Here is a 21,842-nt window from a genome sequence, read left to right as displayed (position 1 = left end):
CATTGTGTTTGGGCATATCCTTAATGCGTACTGACCGTGGTTGTGGCAGGCAGGCAGGACCACGCTGGCTGTCGTCGTATCGTGAGAATTGGCGCGCGGCACGAAGGCGAAATTTTTCAGTTCGTCTTTTAAATGAATGGCAAATGCCGTCGTTCTAGTTCAGTTCGCGCCAAGACTTCCTGTACGACGGTTGGTTCGTTTTGAATTTCGAGTGTAATTCAAAAATTTCTTAAATGTAGCACAAATTTAAAGATTTTAAAACTAAAGTGTAATGCACAATTAGGAAGTGAATGATGCGACTGGAAATAAAAGTACTGCTTACGGCAGTTGTGTGCAGTTGTGGATTAGTGGCAGGAAACGATTTTCCGCAAGCATTGGTTAATTGGATTGGTCCGGACGCATTACTGCTGCGGTTGGATAAGCTGCTTGATGCGTGTATCGCCAATTATGAGTTTCTAACTACAGACCTACTGTTAGGCGTGGCGATTGCAAACGGTAGCCTTTCTTTTTCAACAACACTGCATAGAAAATAGTTTGAATAGATTTTTTCTCTCTATTCACAGGTCAAGTAAAATCTATTCTATCCAATTCGAAAGTAGCCAATCGTCCGTTTATAGAGACACTTCAAAAGAAGTGTGATTTCGTGGAAAGTCGTATCGACAGTATTTTCTCGTTTCCAAGTGAAGCAAATGCCATTGGTAAGACGATTTCACTCGTATAGAATGTGCCAGTAATTGTTCAATTTTAATAGTCATTTGTTTATCATGAAATCAATCTATTTTGTACAGTGCATGACATCGTTTCCGCTGCGTATATTGAAGCACTCCGTCAGTCATTTTTCATTAGTGATTGAGAGATTTTTTTCTGAAAAATTACGAAGAGTTTCTCAAGAAGCACTCGATTTACGATTAATTTTTAAAACAGCTGAAAAATATCTGCATTATGTTACCTCTAAATAACTTTAGATAATTTTTGTCTATTCTATTCTATCAGAGACCGCTTGCTGAGGCATTTGTGCCACGGTATTAATCTTCTGGGAACTCAAAATCTTCTTTACTTTTCTTTTTTGTAACCGTCATCACGATGTCGTCCTCGAAGCCAACGATTTCCACACCCGTTGGTAGCTCTAGGGTTAGCACGCCGTCGTACATACCGTTCCAGAGAGATGGACCGAGTATTGACCCTTGTGAAACGTCCGCCGTGATCACGGCCGTTTCCTTTCCGAGGTTCGTCCGGTATATTAGCACCCGATTCGTGAAGTAGCTCTTCTGAACTCGGCACAGATAGTCGGGGACTCTCATTCTATGGAGCGCTTCTGTGATAGCTTCCCAGCTGGCTCTGTTGAATGCATTCTTAACGTCGATAGTGACCACTGCGCAGTAACGGGTTCCTCTGCGTTTCTGCTTTGACCCCTTCTCTGCTGTCTCGACGACAGTCCGGATAATATCTAGTGTGGACCTTCCCTTCACTCACCCTCCGTGTGTATGGATAGCCTGTTCAGGCCTGTTAATCGTTTCTAACAACTTTCCCAGTGTGTCCAGCAGGCAGATTCGTCGATATGACGCTGGATCCCCCGGCGGTTTTCCTGGTTTCGGCAACAGTACCAACTTCTGGATTTTCTACTTGTCTGGAAAGTGTCCCTCGTTTAGGCAGTTTTGCATCACCGTGCGGAACATATACGGGAATGCATGGATTGCCTCCTTAAGGGCTACGTTGGGGATCCCATCCGGGCCCGGCACCTTCTTCATCTTCAGGTCTTTCGCGATTCTAGCCAGTTCGTCATTGGAGATTCTTCTCTCGTTGGCGTTCTCATCCTCTAGCGCCCGGTAGGGAGTAGGGGGCCAGGACGCTGGCTCGTGTTTCGGGAAGAGGCCTTCAATTATGCATTTTAGCTTATCTGGGCATCCTTACTTACTTCGGCTTCCATTGCTGGGCCCCTGGTCTTTACCATCACTACTCGGTACGCATCGCCCCAAGGGTTGGAATCGACTTCTCTGCAAAGCTCCTTAAAGGAGTTTATCTTGCTCTGCTTAATCGCGTATTTCAGTGCGGCCTTGGCAACGCGGAGGTCAGTTCTTCTTTCCTCCCTAGTCTCGGTACTTCTTGCTCTCTGGAAGCGCCTTATTCTAGCTCTGTTGCAGTTAGCGCGTAATGCGTTGAGTGACTATCGTTCCACCAGTAGACCGGGCGCCGTCGGTTTCTGGGCTCCTCCTTCCTCGGCATGTGTGTGTGCTATGTAGAAAAATACAAAAAACTACGAGACCTCATTTTTTCAGAGGTCCCTGAGTCGAGTTAGTTACATAAAGAGTTCCGCAAAAAAGGTATTTAAAACATATTTTTTCAACATATTAGCAATAATGCAATGACAAACGTTCTGCTATTTATCATAACTTGAAAATTGCTATTCAGATCTATCAAACGAAACCAAATTATTGAAAATCGGACATCTCATTCAAAAGTTATTCAAACTTAAACACTTAAGCGTCGAGTATTGAACCGTTTAAGACGTGTAAAAACCGAATATTCCAATTAAGTATCAATTGTATTCAATGTATGTTTATATTTATTATTATTATTTATTTATTTATCTGATAGCGTAAGGTAAACCTTTTTGTATGCTATCTCCGAATGTCACAGTTATTATCATATACATAATTTGTATCATTTTATAAATTCTAAATACATTACATACTAACAATTAATTTAATGACGGTTAAAAAACTCTAGGCAGCCCCTCTTAAAATCTGCTTCCGTTGACGATTGTTTGACCACAGTGGGTAAAGAATTCCATATTGCAACACCTCGTACGAATAGTGAATTTGAGTAGCTGTTCGTGTTATTGCGCGGAATAATCAGGTTTTGGAGGCGACGTCCTTGAGTTGGTATCAGCTTCTGAAAGAGTGTTGGCGGCGAGCACGATGTGATCAGTTTACGCAGGAACAGGCAGGAACGGTAGGCATATAGAGAATCAAGGGGGCAGCCAATTAGATTTCTCTGCAGGTGACTCACATGAGCATAGCGGCTAAGTCCATACACGAAGCGTACACAAGAGTTAAGGGCAACACGTAGTCTGCTCATGGAATTAGCACTTGGATTGACATGCAATATATCCCCGAAAAGGAAATGTGGCAGTATCAAGGCCTTGAACAGCCTAAGCCGTGTGTCGATGGGAGCAGCAGGTGCACAACTATGAAGCGAACGAAGGCACGCGTAGATTTTTCCGCATTGCTGGTTGATAAGGCCATCCCACTGGAGATCAACTTGAAACAAAAAACCAAGGTTCATCGCTCGATCCGTCCAGTCAATAGCTTGGCCGTCCAATATAACAGGTGGCAACAAATCCATTTGCGTAGTATTCCTGCGTCGTCCTCGAATAAACATTGCTTTACTTTTAGCTTGGTTAATGTGCAACTAATTTCTTAGTGACCACTCTGCAATTCTGGTAAGGTCTGTATTCACCAAATCGACGAGATCTCGTGAACAAACACCTGGGCGGCTAACATATAACTGTACATCGTCCGCAAAAAGCTGAATGGAACAGTGCCGAGGTATTGTTGGCAAATCGTTCACGTGGCAACAAAAGAGTAGTGGGCCAATCACGGAACCTTGTGGCACACCGGAGGTGCAGTAACCTACTTCGGACTGTAAGTCTCCACAGAAAACAATTTGCGTTCGTTCATCGAGGTAGGACTCCAACAAATTCACTGCAGAGCTTGAAAAATTAAACTGCGTTTCCAGCTTCGAGCACAACAACCGGTGAGGAATAGTGTCGAATGCTTTAGAAAAATCAAGTAGAAGTAGTACAGCAGATCCTTTTTTGTCTACTGTGCTTGCCAGAGCATCGTACACACGAAGAGCTGCAGTTTGTATGCTTTGGCCTTTACGGAAACCCGCTTGGAACTCCGACAATAAGTTGTTATCCGTAATGTACGCCGACATCTGGTACTTCAACAGCTTTTCGAACGCCTTCGACAAAGCACTCAGTATACTGATAGGGCGAAGGTTTGAAAGCGTATTAATATGAGCTTTTTTCCTTAGCGGTAGCACCTTAGCTTGCTTCCAGCAAGTCGGATATGACGATGTTCTTATAATGCTGTTGAACAAGTGAGTGATTTGGTGCACGAGCAACGGTAAAATTAATTTCAAGAACTTTATCGGCAACCCATCTAGTCCGACAGCATTAGATTTCACGTCCCATATGGAATTTATAACTTCCCAATATTGCACCGGGCGAAACGAGAAACAATACTGTGAATTACTTGTTGTTCTAATATTCTCATCAGTCCCACTACGAATGTAACTTGACAAGAAGACTTGGTTTACTTCATCTGGATGAAATTCACAAACTGTAGACAATTTATCTTTTCCCGCACCGATGCTTTTCACCCGCTTCCATAGGACTTTGGACGAAATTTGACTATTAAGGAATTGCTGCATGTACTGTGCTTTTGCATTCGCTATCACCGTGTTTGTTCTGTTCCTCAGCACTTTATAACGATGTCTTGCCTGATCCTTTGAATCTCTGGGTGATCTGAGCCAATCTCGGTAAGCTAGGTCTCGTTCCAGCATAGATTTCCTTACTGCGTTGCTAAACCATGGATTGCAAGTCTTCTGTTGATATCCCCTGCGAAGCGGAATGCAGTCATCGTGGATCTGCTTCACATTTGAATTAAAATAACTGACTAGCTCGTTTGGATCCTGATTATTATAGAAAACATTCCAAGGTATAGACGAAACAGCATTCAGCAAGGCGTTTGCATCAAAATTAACGTAATCGCGATACACGTCAACTCGGTGGGTCGGTTTAGCATCAAAATCCAGTGAACCAAAAATAACATCATGCTGCGAAAGTCCAGGAAAGCCAACTTGATTAAATCGTAGCACTTTGTTACTGCAGCTGGTGATGAACAGGTCTAACTGCGAGCATCCGCTATTGTGGTAAAACGTGGGCTCTTCCCCGATGGATAGCATAGCAAAAGTTTCTAGCATACTTTTAAACTGGGCTTGTTTCCTACACACCTTAGTCAAATCGGTGTTAAAATCTCCTATGAGCAGAATGTTATTATATTGTACACTAAGAGTCTCTAATTTGTCGGAGAGGTATCTTGTACAATCACTTTCCGGAGGACTATAGCCAACCATTAAAAGCATCTTTTCACCACCCATACGCAGTTCGAGCGCTAAACACTCAGTTTTATCCTCCGAATCCGTTGAGAGTACAGTGTTGAAGATTTTTCTACAGCTTAAGTAATCCCGGTAATATACCACAATTCCTCCTCCGCGTTGATAACATCTGTCATTACGAACCAGTGAAAACCCAGGGATGGCTATACTACGGCTGCTGTTCCTACTAGAGAGCCAGGTTTCGGTGAAGCAAGCAACAGTAATCTTGGAATCGTGGAGAAAGTCCTTAATTTCATCCAGTTTAGCTGATTTCCTAGCGCATAAACTCTGAACATTGCCATGACAGATATTTAACTTTCCATAAGGCAAAACAGCATTCACTACTGCACCGGGTATATTCGTCGAGGTGTGTCTGTCGATTAACGGCATTATGTATAAAAAGGATAGCAGTTTTTAGGGGGCTGCAAGTAGGTGACTATTACATACATTTTCTAAAATATTATAACAATCATACACATTTATAAGTTTATAAGTACAGTTTTCAATTTAAAATACATATAAGCATACAATTTAAAATTTTAAACATTAAAACAAACTGTGATAGTGGCAAAAAACGCTGTACTTAACCAGAGTATTGGTGGAGTTGTTCTTCGGAGTATACAGCTGCAGCTTGCTGATCCGCGTAACGCTTCACATGAACGATCCCCAGTCTCGTGTACACAGATGACAGCTTTCCCGCTTTCTTTAATCGTACAGCAGCAGCCTTGATCTTCCGAGCAGCAACAGCCAAATTTTCGTTCACGTAAATACGTCGTGTAGAATCGATGCCCAGGTGACACAGTTTCAGGTCGCGTTTCCGAAGATAGCTGCTATAAAACTCGTCACGGTTACTCTTAAATGCAAACTGCACCAGAATAATCCCTTCGTTTTGTGGTCCTGGTTTGAGTCGTCTAACATCGACCGGAGGGCAAACATCTTTCTGTAGACCAACATGCTCCCACATCGCCGCGAAATATTTGGCCAAATTCTCACCTTTTAGAAACGGAATACCATTCAAAATCAACTCGTTCCTGTTAGCCAAACCACCGATTTCTTGTGAGATTTCCGATATTTTGTCGTCCAATGCAAGCAACTTGTCGTCATTCTGTTTGAATTTTGCAGCACATTCCGCCTTCAATATATATGTATGTGTGCATGTGTGCATCTATGTATGCGAACGACAGCACTCGGTGAAAATCGCCCAGTGAGGGATCATCCAAACAGCACTTGGTGCTGCCGTTTGCCACACTCCGTGCGGAATTGACGCAATTTTTTTTTTGTTTTTACAAATTTTCTCTTTTACAAAGAGAAAATACACGCTGCACTAAATAACTAATGTAGTCTATGTTAAGTTTGTACGGATCAGGTGACGCAACAGTAAAAATGTTTTTTTCAATCACACCGCTTTAATTGACCCAGCGCAGGGTGTACAATCCATCCGCGCAGAGTGCGGCTCTTGGTGTGGTAAAGCACGCAGCAAATTTATCACACTGCGTTTGCGACTGCCTTTTTTCGTGCGCGTAAAACACGAAAGAGCGTGTTTAGCAAAAGAGACACTGAAGGGAATTCTTGTGCGAACACACACCGTATGGCGAGTGTTGTGTTGTTTAAGAATGTGTGTCTTTTGGTCTGCTCTGCGGTTTATGCCATCTCTGAATACAGGAAAAGTGATGAAACATAATCGTCAATTTTCAATTCAATTCATTTCATTTCAATTTATCAAAATTTTAATGCAATTCAATTTTAGCCACATGCTGTTATTCGTAATCAGACGTCTATACGAAGAAACGCAGTTTTTTAACCCATGATTACTTATAAGTTTCCCATATGAATTTATACAAAATTTAAATGAATTTAGCGCATATAAGCCGCTCCTGCCATAAGGTCAGTACGATCGCTGCACTAGCACCGTCACCCCAGAGGCAGGCAACCATGTTTTCGCTGCCAACATCTCGTGAGTGCGAAAATGAGATAGCATGTCAGCACTGCGTTTCACTTAACTGCCAGCAGTCTGATTTGGGCCCGCTGTCAAATTTTGAGCCCAGGACATGCTGTCGCTGACGTTCACTGCAGCTCGTTATAGAGATGTCAATGGGGTGAGCACCGTAATTGTCCTGTACTCAAATGACCGGCTGCGAAGTCTGTCGATAAAGAGGGGCTAAGTTTTTAAGAACGTTTATATCCACGGATTTGCTTTGTTGTTATATTCATTCAGGTCTACAAAAATTCACGTAAATATTATGAAACTAAATATAAATAAAGTAAATTAAATAACGCTTACAAATAACTACGCACCGTTACAGTAGAATCAATATATATAGAATGCCAGTGTCGCTGTTTTTCTATAGGACTCATTGTGGTAAACATGATGCTAACAATCTGTATCAAGTCTGTGAATCGGGAACTTCGTTGTCAAAGTTGCTCATAGTTATTTATCTGTTCTTTATCTGTGCGCTGGTTGGTGCTGTCATCAGTGCGTTCTCCGCTGTGTTTTTATGCCAGTGAAATGGTTTTAAATGTTCTTTTTCTTTTCGTCCGGATGAATAGAATCCCACAACTGCGCCCTTTAGCACCGATTTTTTCAGAAATTTGCAGCAGGCGAAGTTTCCAATCACATTACTTGGCAGCCATAATTGAAATTTTAAACTAGTTGCCAAAGTTTGACAATGAGATTCCCTTTTTGGTGAATCTCAGGCACACACACACAATTGCATATATAATGTAAATACATTATCTGAACATGTGTGATGTTTACCACGCGCACTGCAACGACACTGGCATTCTATATATATATATTGATTATACTACCGTTACACAACGTTACACTCCTATTTTCGTTTTCACAAAGTGCTACTCAGTCCCAGTATAGTAAACAAAGATGTAGTCCTACGTCAAAAAATTATTGTTGCAGTAGAAAACCCAGGTCACGCCGCTAGGTGGATTAATAGACGTTTTTTTGCTCAGGAGATCAGCATCTTTGGCTCGAGCAGCACGTTCCTCACAATCATGTAGATATGTAGCTCAGGAGATGCTCATTTGACTACAGCGCTTCAACAAAAAAGAATTCGCGAAAGTAGTGTAAAGGGCAATGATGAAAAATGACTAGTACGTGAATCTATCATTTTTCTTGTCGACGACTAGTACAACTTTGTAGTATGTACCGCAGAGAGAATTCCAAGGAATCAAGGGGAACCAGTAATAATACCTCACCCCATTCAACTGCTTGAAATAAAGATGAAGGAAGAAAGCGTGGACCTCCCGTACCAAACGCTTCCCGTATAATATATTTACAGTCGTTTGGAGTACCTTTGCTAACAAAAGTTAGGTGTTACTCCGGACCGGAGCTAATGGCACTTAGACCAGAATCTAGACTGCAATAGGCCAAGGATACTTACTTATCCTGGTGCAATGTCCCAATGTCCCTTTTTATTTATTTATTTATTTATGTATTTATTTATTTATTTATTGGTTCATATCCATCCGACCTGTTAGGTCTCCATGGAAGATTGGTTAGGACGGGGAAAAGCCAAATAGAAGCTATCCTCTTGTAGGCATAAAAACCCCGTCATCTTCTAATTATGTACAAATTCAAATTACAAATAACACATTACATATCACGTATCAAATAAACATGTCCATGGCCAAATAACAATAACAATAATTGAATATTAACTAGATATAGCAAATTGCAGTCATTTATAAAATTCTACTGTTAACTACCTTATTATAAAAAGTTTTTGCGGATTCACCGAATTCAAACAAGTGTTCCACCAAGGAAAACGTACCTACGGATTAGAGATGGTCGGGTTTCATATTTTCCAAGCCCGAACCCGACCCGGGCCCGAAAATTTTTTTGCTGCCGAACCCGGACCCGACCCGAACCCGAATTTTTATTTTCTGTCAAACCCGAGCCCGACCCGAACCCGAAATTTTATTTTTGGTCAAACCCGAACCCGACCCGAACCCGGATTTATTTTTTTCGCTAAGCCCGAACCCGACCCGACCCGAACCCGATTTTTTTTTCTGCCAACCCGATCCGAACCCCAATTTTTATATTATGTTAAACTTGAATTTTATATTAATTTTCATAAAACTCACACCTCGATTTAAATCTCGGTAATTTTCTTTACGTATCCTCTATAACGTTCGAGCTCTAAAATTTATTTAAAATTTTAGGTTTTTTTCACCTTTCTTTTGGAACTGAATTGAAAATTCTAAAAAATTAAAGTATACACTAGAATCGTTTCTCTTACTTTTTACGGGAATATCTCTTAAGTTTTTTATGAAACCTGTAAAAAGCGAAAAGAAAAATTTACATGAAAAATTATTTTGAAATGCTTGGATCTTGTTTCATTATGTTATACCGGTATCTAATAGCTGAAAGCTAGTTCTTAGTCTAAAGCACTAGCACCTTAGTTTAAAGGTAGCAAACATAAAAGGGATTGATTTTAACACTAAACATACCGACTTCACTCTACAAATATTTTTCGCGAGAAGACCGGAAAAGCAATGGGTCAAATGACCCCTTCACGACGATATATTTAGTATTAAAGACAGCTAAATTTACAACTATTCCGAGGCACGAAACTTTTTGGAAATCGAAATAGAAACCAATAATTTATGATAGCAAACAACTGTAGTCTTCTGTCAGTCCACCCAATCACTAGTTTGGGCGCAGTTATGACATGATCCATCTAACGAATTCTGGAATATATAACTTTTAGTCTAAACTCGATCTAAATCTGAAAACACTAAACCGGCTAATAAGCAACCAGTCCAGTGTAGCTGATATCTGAGTCATACTAAATATCATTAAAGTACTGTTTATTTTATTATGTTAAAATAATACTTTTACAAGAACTGAATGTGGAGATGGTTCGGTTTCTCATTACCCAAACCCGAAACCCGGACTTATTTTTTTCGCTAAGCCCGAACCCGACCCGAACCCGAATATTTTTTTCCTGTCAAACCCGAACCCGACCCGAACCCGACACCTGGTAAAAGTGTTAAGCCCGAACCCGACCCGAACCCGACGGGTTCGGGTTTTTTTCGGGTTTCGGGTCTGAAAACCCGAGATCCGACCATCTCTACTACGGATACAAGCAGCGATAGGTTCGTTGAATCCAAATACAGTACGGTGCGACTGAGGTTGCAGTAATCCCGCGGAACGGAGAGAACGTTGAGGAGCACGAAAGCCAAGCATCGAAAGAATGTTCGGAGAATCGATTTCTTCGTTGAGCACTTTAGCGACAAATACAGCCTGCTGGATTTTTCTGCGTCGAAGTATCAAGACCGATGAGGCGACACCGATCAGGATACGACGGAAGGTTCACAGGATCACGCCAAGGAAGATCACGTAGTGCTAATCGAATGAATCTCTTCTGCACTCGCTCAACTCTCAGGGTCCAGGCAAGTTGATAAGGAGACCAAACCAGGCATGCATTTTCCAGTTGCGGTCTCACCAGAGAGCAATACAGAGCTTTCAAACAGTATGGATCCTTAAAATCCCGTCCAATTTTGGATATAAAACCGAGCTGCCGGGTTGCTTTGGAAATGACAGTCGAGTTAACGTTTTGCTAACGAACTCGATCCATGGCTGTCCGTCTCCAATTTCTCGACTGCCCCATACTTTTCAGGTCATGCTCCACTTGGTCTAACCCTCGAGCACTCTGCGCACCTCAGCGGATTCGAGGCGAAAACAATTTTGGGGGTTTGTTGTCCGGCATTCTCACTTGTCCCGCCCATTTCAACCTTCCAACTTTAGTAACTTTCTGAGAACAAGGAAATAGCACCTTATTTCATTCTCTGAAAATAGATTAAAGCAGACTTCGTACTTCTAACCAGCCTGAATTACAGACGCCAATGCCAAAAAAATAGTTCAAATAATATGCAGACGAGAGTCGAGTGGTTCAATGGTTGCCTAAAACTACGTTGGATGCATTAGCGGTTTGCGATGGACAAAGCTATGTTGGGCACTTCTACCTAGTTTCCATACCCTTAATTAATAATTCAAGATGTTTCCAGTGAGAATTGCTCAGTTGTGAGGTAAAAATTTGGCAATTTTGGTTACTCACTGAAAGCCATCGACGAAAATTTTCTTTAGAATTCAAAAGACTCATCTGCCTAGATATTGAATGCGCTTTCAAATTTGTTATCAAAACCTTATTCTATCATATTCAAAGCAGTAGGTATAGGTATAGCGTTAAAATTTGACATAGAGCACATGTTCAAGCCTGAGAGCTCGATGCTGATGGTTTGACGACGCTTGCGCGGTTGATGTTCACACTCTAGCGTACTATAGTTTGTTTATTTATTTAAGTCATGTCTTTGATAAACAGAATTGGTTGCTATGCTTATAATAAGTAGGGGAGTCTGCTGCAGGTTGAGACTAATTTCGTTTCGGTCCACAAAATTTAATCACGATGTTTCAATTGGTCGGTGTTAAGTCAGACCGAATCAAGTGACAAAACTCTGATTTCGAGAAAAACACGTTCAAAATTTGCTGCTCTGTATGGTTTATAGCTATCAATCGTTCGGCTGCTTGCAACATTTACGTAGTCTGATTAGAATAAAATATAGTTAAGAAAATTCTTGATCGTTTGTTGTTATTGCACCTGGCAGCAAATTCGTTTTTTTTAATAATTATTCTGTACTTACTAAATACATTGAAAATAAGCTTGTCAAGCAAGGAGGGGTGCAGTGGGGAGGCAATAACGAAAAACTGATGGTTCAAATTGCTAAATTACAAACATGTGTGCCAATAATTTTCGCGTTGGACTCTAAATAGGTGGAAACTCCGCAATATTAACTAATTTTTTTAAATTTGCGACTTGGTCCGGTCTGATTTAACCAATTATGAGTGTTAACAACTTTAAAAAAGCATTTCCATTGCCAGAAAAATTTAAATTATTTAATTTTAGAAAAATAAAAGAAGGTCTTTCCTGCGAGGGCCCTTAAAACTTGCAAAAAAATTACTGCACGTTGAGAAAAGGTTTCCCTAATTGTGAGCCGAATGGCTCACAAAGAAAATATGCATCTAGTTTCTTCTAAATTAACTTTAATATAAGCTAAAGTCTAGGTGAGATGATGTGATATTTGATAAGACATTCATTTAAAAACAACACGTTTATCATCATATTATTTTTTCATAACATGGTATGATGATGTCATCATAGTTCAGGGAGATTCAGGGAGGATCAGGGAGGAATTTAGTGGACAATAAGAAACAGTTGAAAAATATTATTTAGCTTTTCTTTGATGCAGATCTGTTAATTTATAAGTGATACATTTTTCAGACTCTAGAGTAAAAAATTATTTCCGAGTATGATCATGGCAGATAAAATAACCGATTTTTTCTCCCTACAGTCAGCAAAGTACTGATAAACTCGGACTTTTGGCAAAACTCCGTCAACACAGATAGCAAAACTCTAGAATACCGCATTAAATCAGACCGCTACCGCCTCAGAGCTCGAAGACACCACACTTTACGTGACTATCTACTTACTATAGATGACGGATCGCCAACCGAGCTGCAATCAGGTACGTTCGATGATTCACTTTCATATTAAGTTGGACCTACGATCAATTACCTGTTTTACATCTAGCAGATCAATGCTTATCGGAGTTGCTGGTGAATAGTTCGGAAAACGAATTTAACTCTACCCTGGCGCATGGCAAGCAGCTTCTCCTGAGCCCGGAATGCGCAATAGCAATGTCGGTACGGAGTAAATCCTACGGATATCGGCTGACCCATAAGTAATATTTTTGTACCACTATTTTGAGCAAAATTATACAGTCACAATTTATATATTCTCGTACAGAGTCTTATTCTACATTGTCTTAAGCCGGCAGCAGTTTTCCAACGTAGAGGAGAGCTTCGTGCAGGATGCCAACGATAGGCTATGCGGTCAAATTTTACGCGAAGCTCGGCTAATCGAAGTATCCGGATATCCGGATGTGCTGCGAGATTTATTCATGGAGCAGATCTTTCTGTGTGCCCTCGCTGGGTACGATGAATTTCGGTCTCCAAAATGGTTGACAGAGATTGTAAGCTGGCAAAATCAGGCTGGATGTTTCAAGAGCTACGATTTAGACCTAGATGTGGGCTCGAATCAACTGAGCGCGAATTGTTCATCCCATATGACCGGCGTCGGTGCGGCTGTTCTTGGTTTATTCGCTAGGCTACAGTTGATGATTTGAAGTAAATCATCGGAAGTCTTTAGTAATTTTATAAATCTGTTTTGAATATAAATCGTATAACTATACAGAACATGTAGAATAAGCTGTGGTCAATTTATTAGAATAATTAAAGCTCAATAAAGTTTTATTTGAATGTTGATTTGCTATCAAGGCGTTAAAGTATTAACAAATTAATTTATCATCTAGCTATACACTATTGACATACGCGTGTAGGTAAATACGATAAAATTCATCCTATATGCAGTGCCATGTATTGTTCTGCTTCATCAGGTCGAAAGAAGCATCGACCGCTGCTGTAACCACATTTTTGCGGCTTCACGTGGCGGCTTCGACCGGGTCTTCGTATAAACACGCGTGACCGGAGCATAACTCTCGTCACTCGAGTACCGGTGATTCCCTACAGAGCATTTTCAACTGTATCATTACACTGGAGTACACTTTCCGCTTCGTATTCATTATCTCACTGGCGCAGCGTGAAACCTCTCAAAATGGGTTCGGCTAAGGAGTACTGTGGCAGTAATCGTTCCCCGGGAACGTAACTCATCAGTCAGTCAGTCGGTGCGCACGATTCGCGAAGAGAGTACACAAGTTATCAGTAACTGTGTAGAACTTATAGAACATTATCGTCTCTATTCACTTATTCTCAATGTCATGACTAACCAAAAGAAAGTAAATACAAAAAAAAGTGTTATCAAAACAATGAACTTGGATTAGTGAAGGAAGATTCCTGCCTGGTGGTGACACCGGATATTGATCCGCATACAAAGTAGTGTATTGAGTGGCAGTCATAATGGAACGGGACGGCACACTTCCCAGCACAGATAAGCATTAAACCGGATTTGCCAGTGTGGATCATATTACGCTTACGCATAGAGAAACATAAAACGATGCACACGATGAAGCCGAAAATTTGTAATGGGAAAAATCAACAAAGTGATAAGACGAGATCAGGATGGGATTGAGTTAAAAAAGGTGATTGTACAGTTGTTTTGTCAGTGATAAGAACAAGCTTCGAGTGTCTTATTTTCGTTGTAACGAAAGAGCAATCAGTTTAAACCGTCATTGTGTAGTATAAATTCGCTTCTGTTTATACATAAGCGCGCTCCTCCGAATGGCTCGATACCAGTTGTGTATGGATTAGTTTAGTGTTTACAGGGCAAGAGTGTATTTCCCAGACTGTTTGGTGCAAAGGATTAGTCATGGCTGATCCAACTATACAGACATTCTGCTGTCACAATCGGATACGGTCTCCTCCGGCCGTTAAACTGATGTCCGAGTTCAATACCGACGGATATATCGTGGTGTGCATTATTTCATCATGTCTCGGAATTGCCGGTGCTATCTACCAGGTAAGTTGTGGGTGGAAATTTTTCCTTTAGACTTAGTTTTGTGAAAGCTTAGTTTGTAGCTGGTAATCCTTGTCTTCAATTGTGGTTTCAATTAAACGGCTACATGTAATAGTTTTGTTCGGTTATAATCAGTCGGAGAATCCGTTTTTCGACATGTAGTTTATTTATATTTACAACAATTCCATGAGAAAATATACTATCGAAATTTAAAAGTGCCTCGATTTGGTTCAAATCTTCTGTATTTAATCTCTTTGGAAAATTTTAAATTTGATTTTTTTATTCGAAGCCTAGGGTGCCTTCTTCTAAAGTGTAGTTGTTCCAAGTTACCTGTAGACAATTTTTTTACAATCGTTTTTCGCCACGGGACATCAAAATCGTCATCGGGGGTGTGAACGCCAAGGTCGATAAGGAGTGCCGTAGCGTACGCTTGGTCATGCTGGTCAGATTCTTCGAGCGCCAAAAAGGTCCTGCATTTCGGTAAAGCATATACCATTGATATGCAGTCAAAAACTGGACTGATTTTAGCAATTTTCCATGCCAGGTTATCAGTCGAAAACTGTGCTCGAATTTTTGTTCGTCCTACCAGCTCCACTTGCACATGGTGAAACACTTCGTATCCGCTGAATAGAGCCAATCTGGCATTTACAACATCCTTTCCCGCGAGATAGGCAAAAGTGTTGAACGGAAGCCTGGTTCCGATTACGCGAAAAGGTTGCGCGATCATAACGAAGATGAAGACCGAGCGCAAGGTGGTCATAATGGGCGACGAAAACTGCTTGACGCTGGACAAGAAGAGAATGTTCCTGCTACTGTTCTTTCGATCGGGGTTTACGGTGAACGACGAGATACGAAGATACAGTACGAAGTACCAGAAGTGCCGCCTTTATCAATAAGTATCGCGCAAAGATTGTGGTCTTTTGGCCGGACCTGGCCTTGGCCCATCATACCAAGAGATCACTAGAGGAGATGAACCGGCTAAAGATAAACGTTGTACCGATGATCACCAACCCTTCCAACGTCAACCAACTGCAACCAATAGAAAACTTTTGAGCGAGTTGAATAATATGCCTATCTTTTGATCGGCCGTAGTGAAGGCACCGGTATCCGGAATTAGTACATTTTTGCAATTCACACAGTAAGTGCAGCAAAGTACTGGATAAGAGGCGAATATAAAACAATGATAAACCTGGAGGGAACACTAATTTGGAAACGAGGGGGCGTGAAACTGGGGTTCCGCCAAACGCGCCATAATGCCACTTTACGGCTCTGTCGGTAGGGAAGAAATGTATAGAACGGGGATAGTCTGCGACACGAACAATATCGGCCAACGACATATAAAGCAGCTAGATAACCTGCAACCTGTCGAGAACTACGCGCAAATACTGTTTCTCGGCGAAGTTCGAGAGTGTCGATACGAATAAGCTGACAACGATCATTGTATCGGCTATATTTCTCATTTGTTGACGCCGTCTGGAAACTTTCGATGCGGTAGATTACTAAATTGTAGTGTAGCAGTGAGGAACCCATGCTACAGACACATTCCAGCGTTACGGGATATCATCCCTACTATGCAGATCGATTCCTGTTTCATCAAATCCCCGGCATTCCAGTGGAATAGAAAGTACTCTTTAAACAACTATTTTACAAGATATTTGCCAAAAACATGATGATACAGGAGGCAATTCACACGGTAAAAATGGGTGCTAATTATGTCCCGTAACGCTGGAATGTGTCTACAGAGTATTCTAGAGAGGCTCGAACCTCAGAACAGAAGTGGAAGTTCGAACGATTCGGCTAACAAAACTAGTAACAGAGTCTTTTTTGCTTTTATTTTTCTTTGGGAAGGTTTTCGCATTGAAGCGAATAACAGCAATATCAGCAAAACGCTCGCTGCTAGGGCTGTCTAACCGGTAGTACCGGTAGTACCGAAACCGGTAATACCGGCCAATTTTTGGATACCGAAATACCGGTTTTGGAAAGGCAAAAAACCGGTATTTCCGGTATTTTCTAATCTGAACTAAATTTGATAGATTATAAAACTCTGAGAAAAACAACTTGGTGTTAATGCAGACGAGATTCTTCGACTACTAACAGTGAAGAGAGTGAAATGGTGGGTCAAATAATTATAGCTCTTGAACTCGTTTAAGGCACAGGAGAGCATTTTTGCTGTAAAAATGTTTCATTGTATGATCCAGACGTCGCGTTTCAATTTATTTTTGAACAACTTGATATTTAAAAACCACAAAATTATTTGAAGTTCTCAAATAACGAATTTAGGAAACATGATCAGGGCCCAGAAACGTCACTTACAATAATAAATTGTTATTCAACTGAAGTAATGAAGCTTCAGTTTCAGTTAAAGCAGCGCCTACGTTTCAAAATTGGCTTCAATCAGCGTCATTGAAACGATTTTTACTTAATCATGACGACCAGTTTTAAAGTTTCATTTCTCTATCAAATATTCAGAAGAAGGCCAGCAACTTTAAATGCAATTGAATTGATTTTGAGTAACATTTCCTACCATTTAACGCATATTATGATTAACCTAAATAAAAATAAAAAAATAAAAAATAAATAAAACCTACTCAACATCGACAAATCGCGCCTGACTGTCAATTGTTGTCATTTGACACAGTCATTAGCTTCAGCTGAAGTTTGCTTGAAACGTTCTGTTCAACAAATGAAACAAGTCGTTTCATGTGTGAAACGAAGGTAAAAGAAAGTCAGCTTCATTTATTTGTTTCGACAATGCCGCGCCCTGATCAGAAGACGGGCCATCAAAGAATCTGCCAGGAAAGAATTTGGAATATTTTTCAAATCTTTCGAGTGATACATTGATTAAACAAGGAGATGAAATCTGCATCCCACAATCTTCGAATAGTGAGAATGATAACAGAGAAGAGAAGATATCTGTGAAGGATTATGAAGAGGATGACGCTATGCAAGAGTTCCGGTTTGTGAATGGAGGAAAAATTCGTGAAGAGACTGTAGGAGACTGGTGCATTAATTATGCTGTAAACTACAATACAAGATATTTGTAAATAAATAAAAGCGGGTTTCCCTACTTCAAATTTGAAGAAATGAAAGGAAAATTTCTGATGCGCTTAGAGCCATTCGTCAGACATCGATGAAAGCGGAAGTTTCTTCAATTGTTGGAAGCGTTGGTAATAAAATTCGTTCTAGTAAGAGAAATAAATCGCTTAAAGTATTATATCTGCTTAAATTCTACTTTGACAAGCAACAATACTGAAGCTAAAGTTTGAAAATAAAAAGATTTATTGAAAAACATCGACATTTCTATTGATTTCGAATAATCTGCGAATACCGGTATTTTATCGGTATTACTGGTATTTTCTACGCCAATACCGAAATACCGGTTTTCCCCAAAAGCACCCAATAACAGCCCTACTCGCTGCCCATCGAAAATGTGACTAGAGAACATTAAGTTGGATCCAGAGACATACGATTTGTTTCGCACCACCTTGCAAACATATCAAGCTGTTGTTGCAGGAACGCATTATCAGTGTTATAGACTACGTTAAATAACTTTAAATCATCCGTAAAAGTGAGACGTGGACAATGTAATGAATGGATTGCATCGATAAAATACAGTACAAATACAAGCGGACCCAGATGACTGCTTTGTGCAACCCCGAAAATAGCAGGGACCGAATGGGAAATATCATCGCCGACTTTCACACTCAGGGTTCGTCCCGTTAAATATGATTCTAACCATTTCAATAGATTGCCGTTAAAACCATAACGGTCCAATTTAGCGACAGACAGCAATGCGATTAACCTTATCAAAGGCAGCTGAGAGGTCTGTGTAAATCACGTCGATTTGAGATCATGCAATTAAACTGTTCGTTACGTAGCTTGTGAAGCTAAGTAAATTCGTAGTACAGGAGCGTTTCGGGAGAAATTCGGGTTGGGAGAAAAAACGTCTGCTTCCATGCTGCAGGAAATCTTCCAGTAGAAAGCGATAAACGAAACAGCAAAGTGAGAGGCTGAAGCAAACCAGGAATGCACTTCTCAAGCCTAGTCTTAAGCAGGGTTGCTGGGATCCTATCCGGACCCAGAGAATTGGAATGTTTTAGCTTAGCGGAAACAACCAGAATCTTGTTGGGCCCTATTATCACAATCACCTCATTTTTCTCACGCGCCCTATTCTGACAGTCACCCTCACCTCACCTAACATCAGCTATCTATTTGATTTGTGCAGTTACTCAGGTGACTGGAGTCACTTAGATAAAAAAAATAAGGTGAGGTGACTGTCACAGCTCTCACTATTCTCAGAATAGGGCCCGTTATCATCAATGTTGTTCGAGGCAAATGAGTGGTCAAAGTGAGCAACGTTGCTTGCGGCGTCCAATACTTGTCATGTAGTTGGCACCTCGTTGCAAAATACGAACCAGTTAACCACGATTCTGAGGAGTAAAAAGCTACAAAAAGGAGGACAGAGATCGGGACCGAATGAGAACAACTATTCCGAGCTAATGACAAGCGCAAGTTTTACGAGAAAGTGAAACAAACTCGTAAAGAGTACACATCGAAACCTGAGCACGAGGTGATCAATAGATGGAAGCAGTTCTTCGAAAAACACCTCAACGGCGAAGTTGCAGAAGTATGCGAAACGGAAGTCAACTTAGGAATACCCATGGAAGATAGTCAAGCCCCAGCACCTGATCCTCAAGAAGTTCACCAATCGGATTGGTGAAGACCAGCAAAGCCGCCAGCAAGGACCGCCTACCAACAGAGCTTTATAAACATGGCGAGAAGTGCTGGCAACGACTCTACATTGGTGATCAACTCGACTGCTGCAACTATCAATCACTACATACCGTTGGTAAACGCCGCTTACAAGGTTCTCTCGCAGCTCCTGTTACGCCGGTTGTCACCGATGGCACAAGGTTTCGTAGGAAATTATCAGGCGGGTTTCATGCGGATCAAATTTTTGCCATCCGACAGATCTTGCAGAAATGTCGGGAGTACAACGTGCTCACGCATCCCATCTTTATTGACTTTAAAGCTACATTCGGTTGAGTAACGTGTTTTGTGCGAATCTCGGGGACGCTCGCGAGTTCCTTCAAGACGCGGCGAGAGTTAAGACAAATTGACGGCTTATCCTGCATGCTGTTGAACATCGCGCTTGAGGGGTTGATCCGATGAGCGGGCATCGAAACGAGATGCACAATTTTCACCAACGGGCGACTTTGATATTATATCCAGGAACTTTGTGAAGGCGGAGGCACCCTACGTCAGACTGAAAGACGTGCCACAAATGCGTGCCTCCATCGAACTAGAACTGGTAGGTGAGTTCGTGTATTTGGGATTGCTGGTGACCGCGGACAACACCACTAGTAAGGAGATCCAGTGGCGCATTCAAGCGGGAAATCTAGTCGAGCCTCTTGATCGCAAAACGCTGACAACTAGACCGGTAATTATCTATGGACTTGTAGTTCTGACGCTGCTCACGGATGACATACGCGCCCTTGCTGCGTTCTGCAGACGATATTTGGCGGAGTACAAACTGTAAGCGAAGAGTGGCAGAGGCGAGTGGACCACGAGCTACAGACACTGCTTGAAGAGATTCCCATCGTGCATCTGGTGAAGGTCGGTGGGCTACAGTGGGTCGGACAAGGTGCGAGAAAGCCGGATGGTAGTGCGGGGAAATGTGGCGAGTGGCCCAGAATCGAGTTAAATGGAGACGTGTTTTTGTAAAGTTTGGCGACAGTCAAATCTAACCGTACTCATTAACAGTTTAGCCTAGTTCAAGTGTATCGTCAGAGATATTTTTTTCAAGGTCTTGTTGTTTTTGTCTTTGTAACCTATTTTCTAAATTGCAGATCTGGATACGCAACGAAGACAACCGCAGCCAGCAGGCTGGCATCATACGCCAAAGATCTGGACTCGGCTCCGGCTACAGCACCGGACGCACCATCATCGTCTGGCTTGCGGTGGCCGATCTGTGCGCTTCGCTAGGCGTATTTCTCCGGTCGGCACTGTGGAAGTACATAAAAAATGTCATTCCACCGGCCAGCGACCATGACGATACGACGAACGTGATATTCTGTGCCGTATCGTCCGCTTGGATTCAGTACTTTTACATGTGCACCTGGCTGTGGACGCTGTGCTATGCGATCAACGTGCGGCGGTTACTTGGCGGAAGCAGCGTTTCGGTGCGAACGTACCATTTGTGCGTGTGGAGTATATCGGCGGTGCTGACTGCAACTGGGCTGACGGTCCTGTACGTTCCGGATGCAGAGTAGGGCGATTTTAAAATTAATTCAATCTCAAGCCAAAATAACCAACAATCGTTTTCTTTTCCTCGTAGCTGTCATAACGTGCAAGACATGGGAACTGCCTATCTTCGTATACTGCCTAATTATCTCACCACTTACGGACCGATGGTAGCCGTGATGGTGGCCAATCCGCTGCTCTACTTCACTGCGGCCAAGGATGTGGACCGGCAGCTGGTTGCGCGGTTCAGTCAGATGACTTCGACCGAGCGTGATCTCATGACGAAGTTCAAGATAAAGTTCTCTCTAATCAATTTCGTATTCTACATCTGTTGGTTGCCAAATCTGATAAATGGAGTCATCCTGTGGACCATGTGGTCCTCTTTGCCATTTCGCACCATCGTCGTGGTGTGGTATGTTATGGCCATAACGAATCCCCTGCAGGCGTTTCTTAATACGCTCGTCTACCAGAGGTGGAATTGCATTTGGCCTTGGAGGAGGGGCGATGCAAATAGTCCGGGGAAGGTAGGTTTAGTTTTCGACTACTGAATTGAATGATAATGATTTTTCTACCTCAACACAGCGTCGAAGTGGATATCGTTATGCGCTCTCCGAAGGTACCCCGCTGCTACAATCGCAAGTATTTAAAAGTCAAATTCCCTCTACTTCATCCGCACATCAGCGGGAGCTGCCGACGGATATTATTCCAAAGCCGACGCTTAGTGTTAATACGTGCACAATGGTATGATGGTAGGCCGATTTGAAGTCAGTTGTAAGTTATCGAACAAATTAGAATTAATTTGAATCGGCTTTCGAGTATTTGTGCTGCCTTATGACAACTTTTAGTATAGAAATTTTCTTTTAATGCTCTTTGAAATAAAGCGATGTAGTT

At 41.7% G+C, this 21,842-nt stretch overlaps 2 protein-coding genes across 2 annotated transcripts; both read left to right on the top strand.

The window, feature by feature from the left end:
- Positions 1-293: 293 nt before the first annotated feature.
- Positions 294-13,362, top strand: LOC128741093 (uncharacterized). The gene is made up of 5 exons (XM_053836669.1): positions 294-495; positions 564-698; positions 12,529-12,702; positions 12,771-12,918; positions 12,984-13,362. The coding sequence occupies exons 1-5, from the start codon at positions 294-296 to the stop codon at positions 13,360-13,362; spliced, it is 1,038 nt and encodes a 345-aa protein (XP_053692644.1).
- Positions 13,363-14,536: 1,174 nt separating this feature from the next.
- On the top strand, positions 14,537-21,841 carry LOC128741930 (G-protein coupled receptor 143-like). The gene is made up of 4 exons (XM_053838056.1): positions 14,537-14,711; positions 20,558-20,976; positions 21,046-21,475; positions 21,534-21,841. The coding sequence occupies exons 1-4, from the start codon at positions 14,562-14,564 to the stop codon at positions 21,696-21,698; spliced, it is 1,164 nt and encodes a 387-aa protein (XP_053694031.1). The 5' UTR covers positions 14,537-14,561; the 3' UTR covers positions 21,699-21,841.
- Position 21,842: the final 1 nt, after the last annotated feature.

Source organism: Sabethes cyaneus, chromosome 3 (genome assembly GCF_943734655.1).
Source record: "Sabethes cyaneus chromosome 3, idSabCyanKW18_F2, whole genome shotgun sequence".
Lineage (NCBI taxonomy): Eukaryota > Metazoa > Arthropoda > Insecta > Diptera > Culicidae > Sabethes > Sabethes cyaneus.
This window is presented reverse-complemented; position numbering and strand designations above follow the sequence as displayed.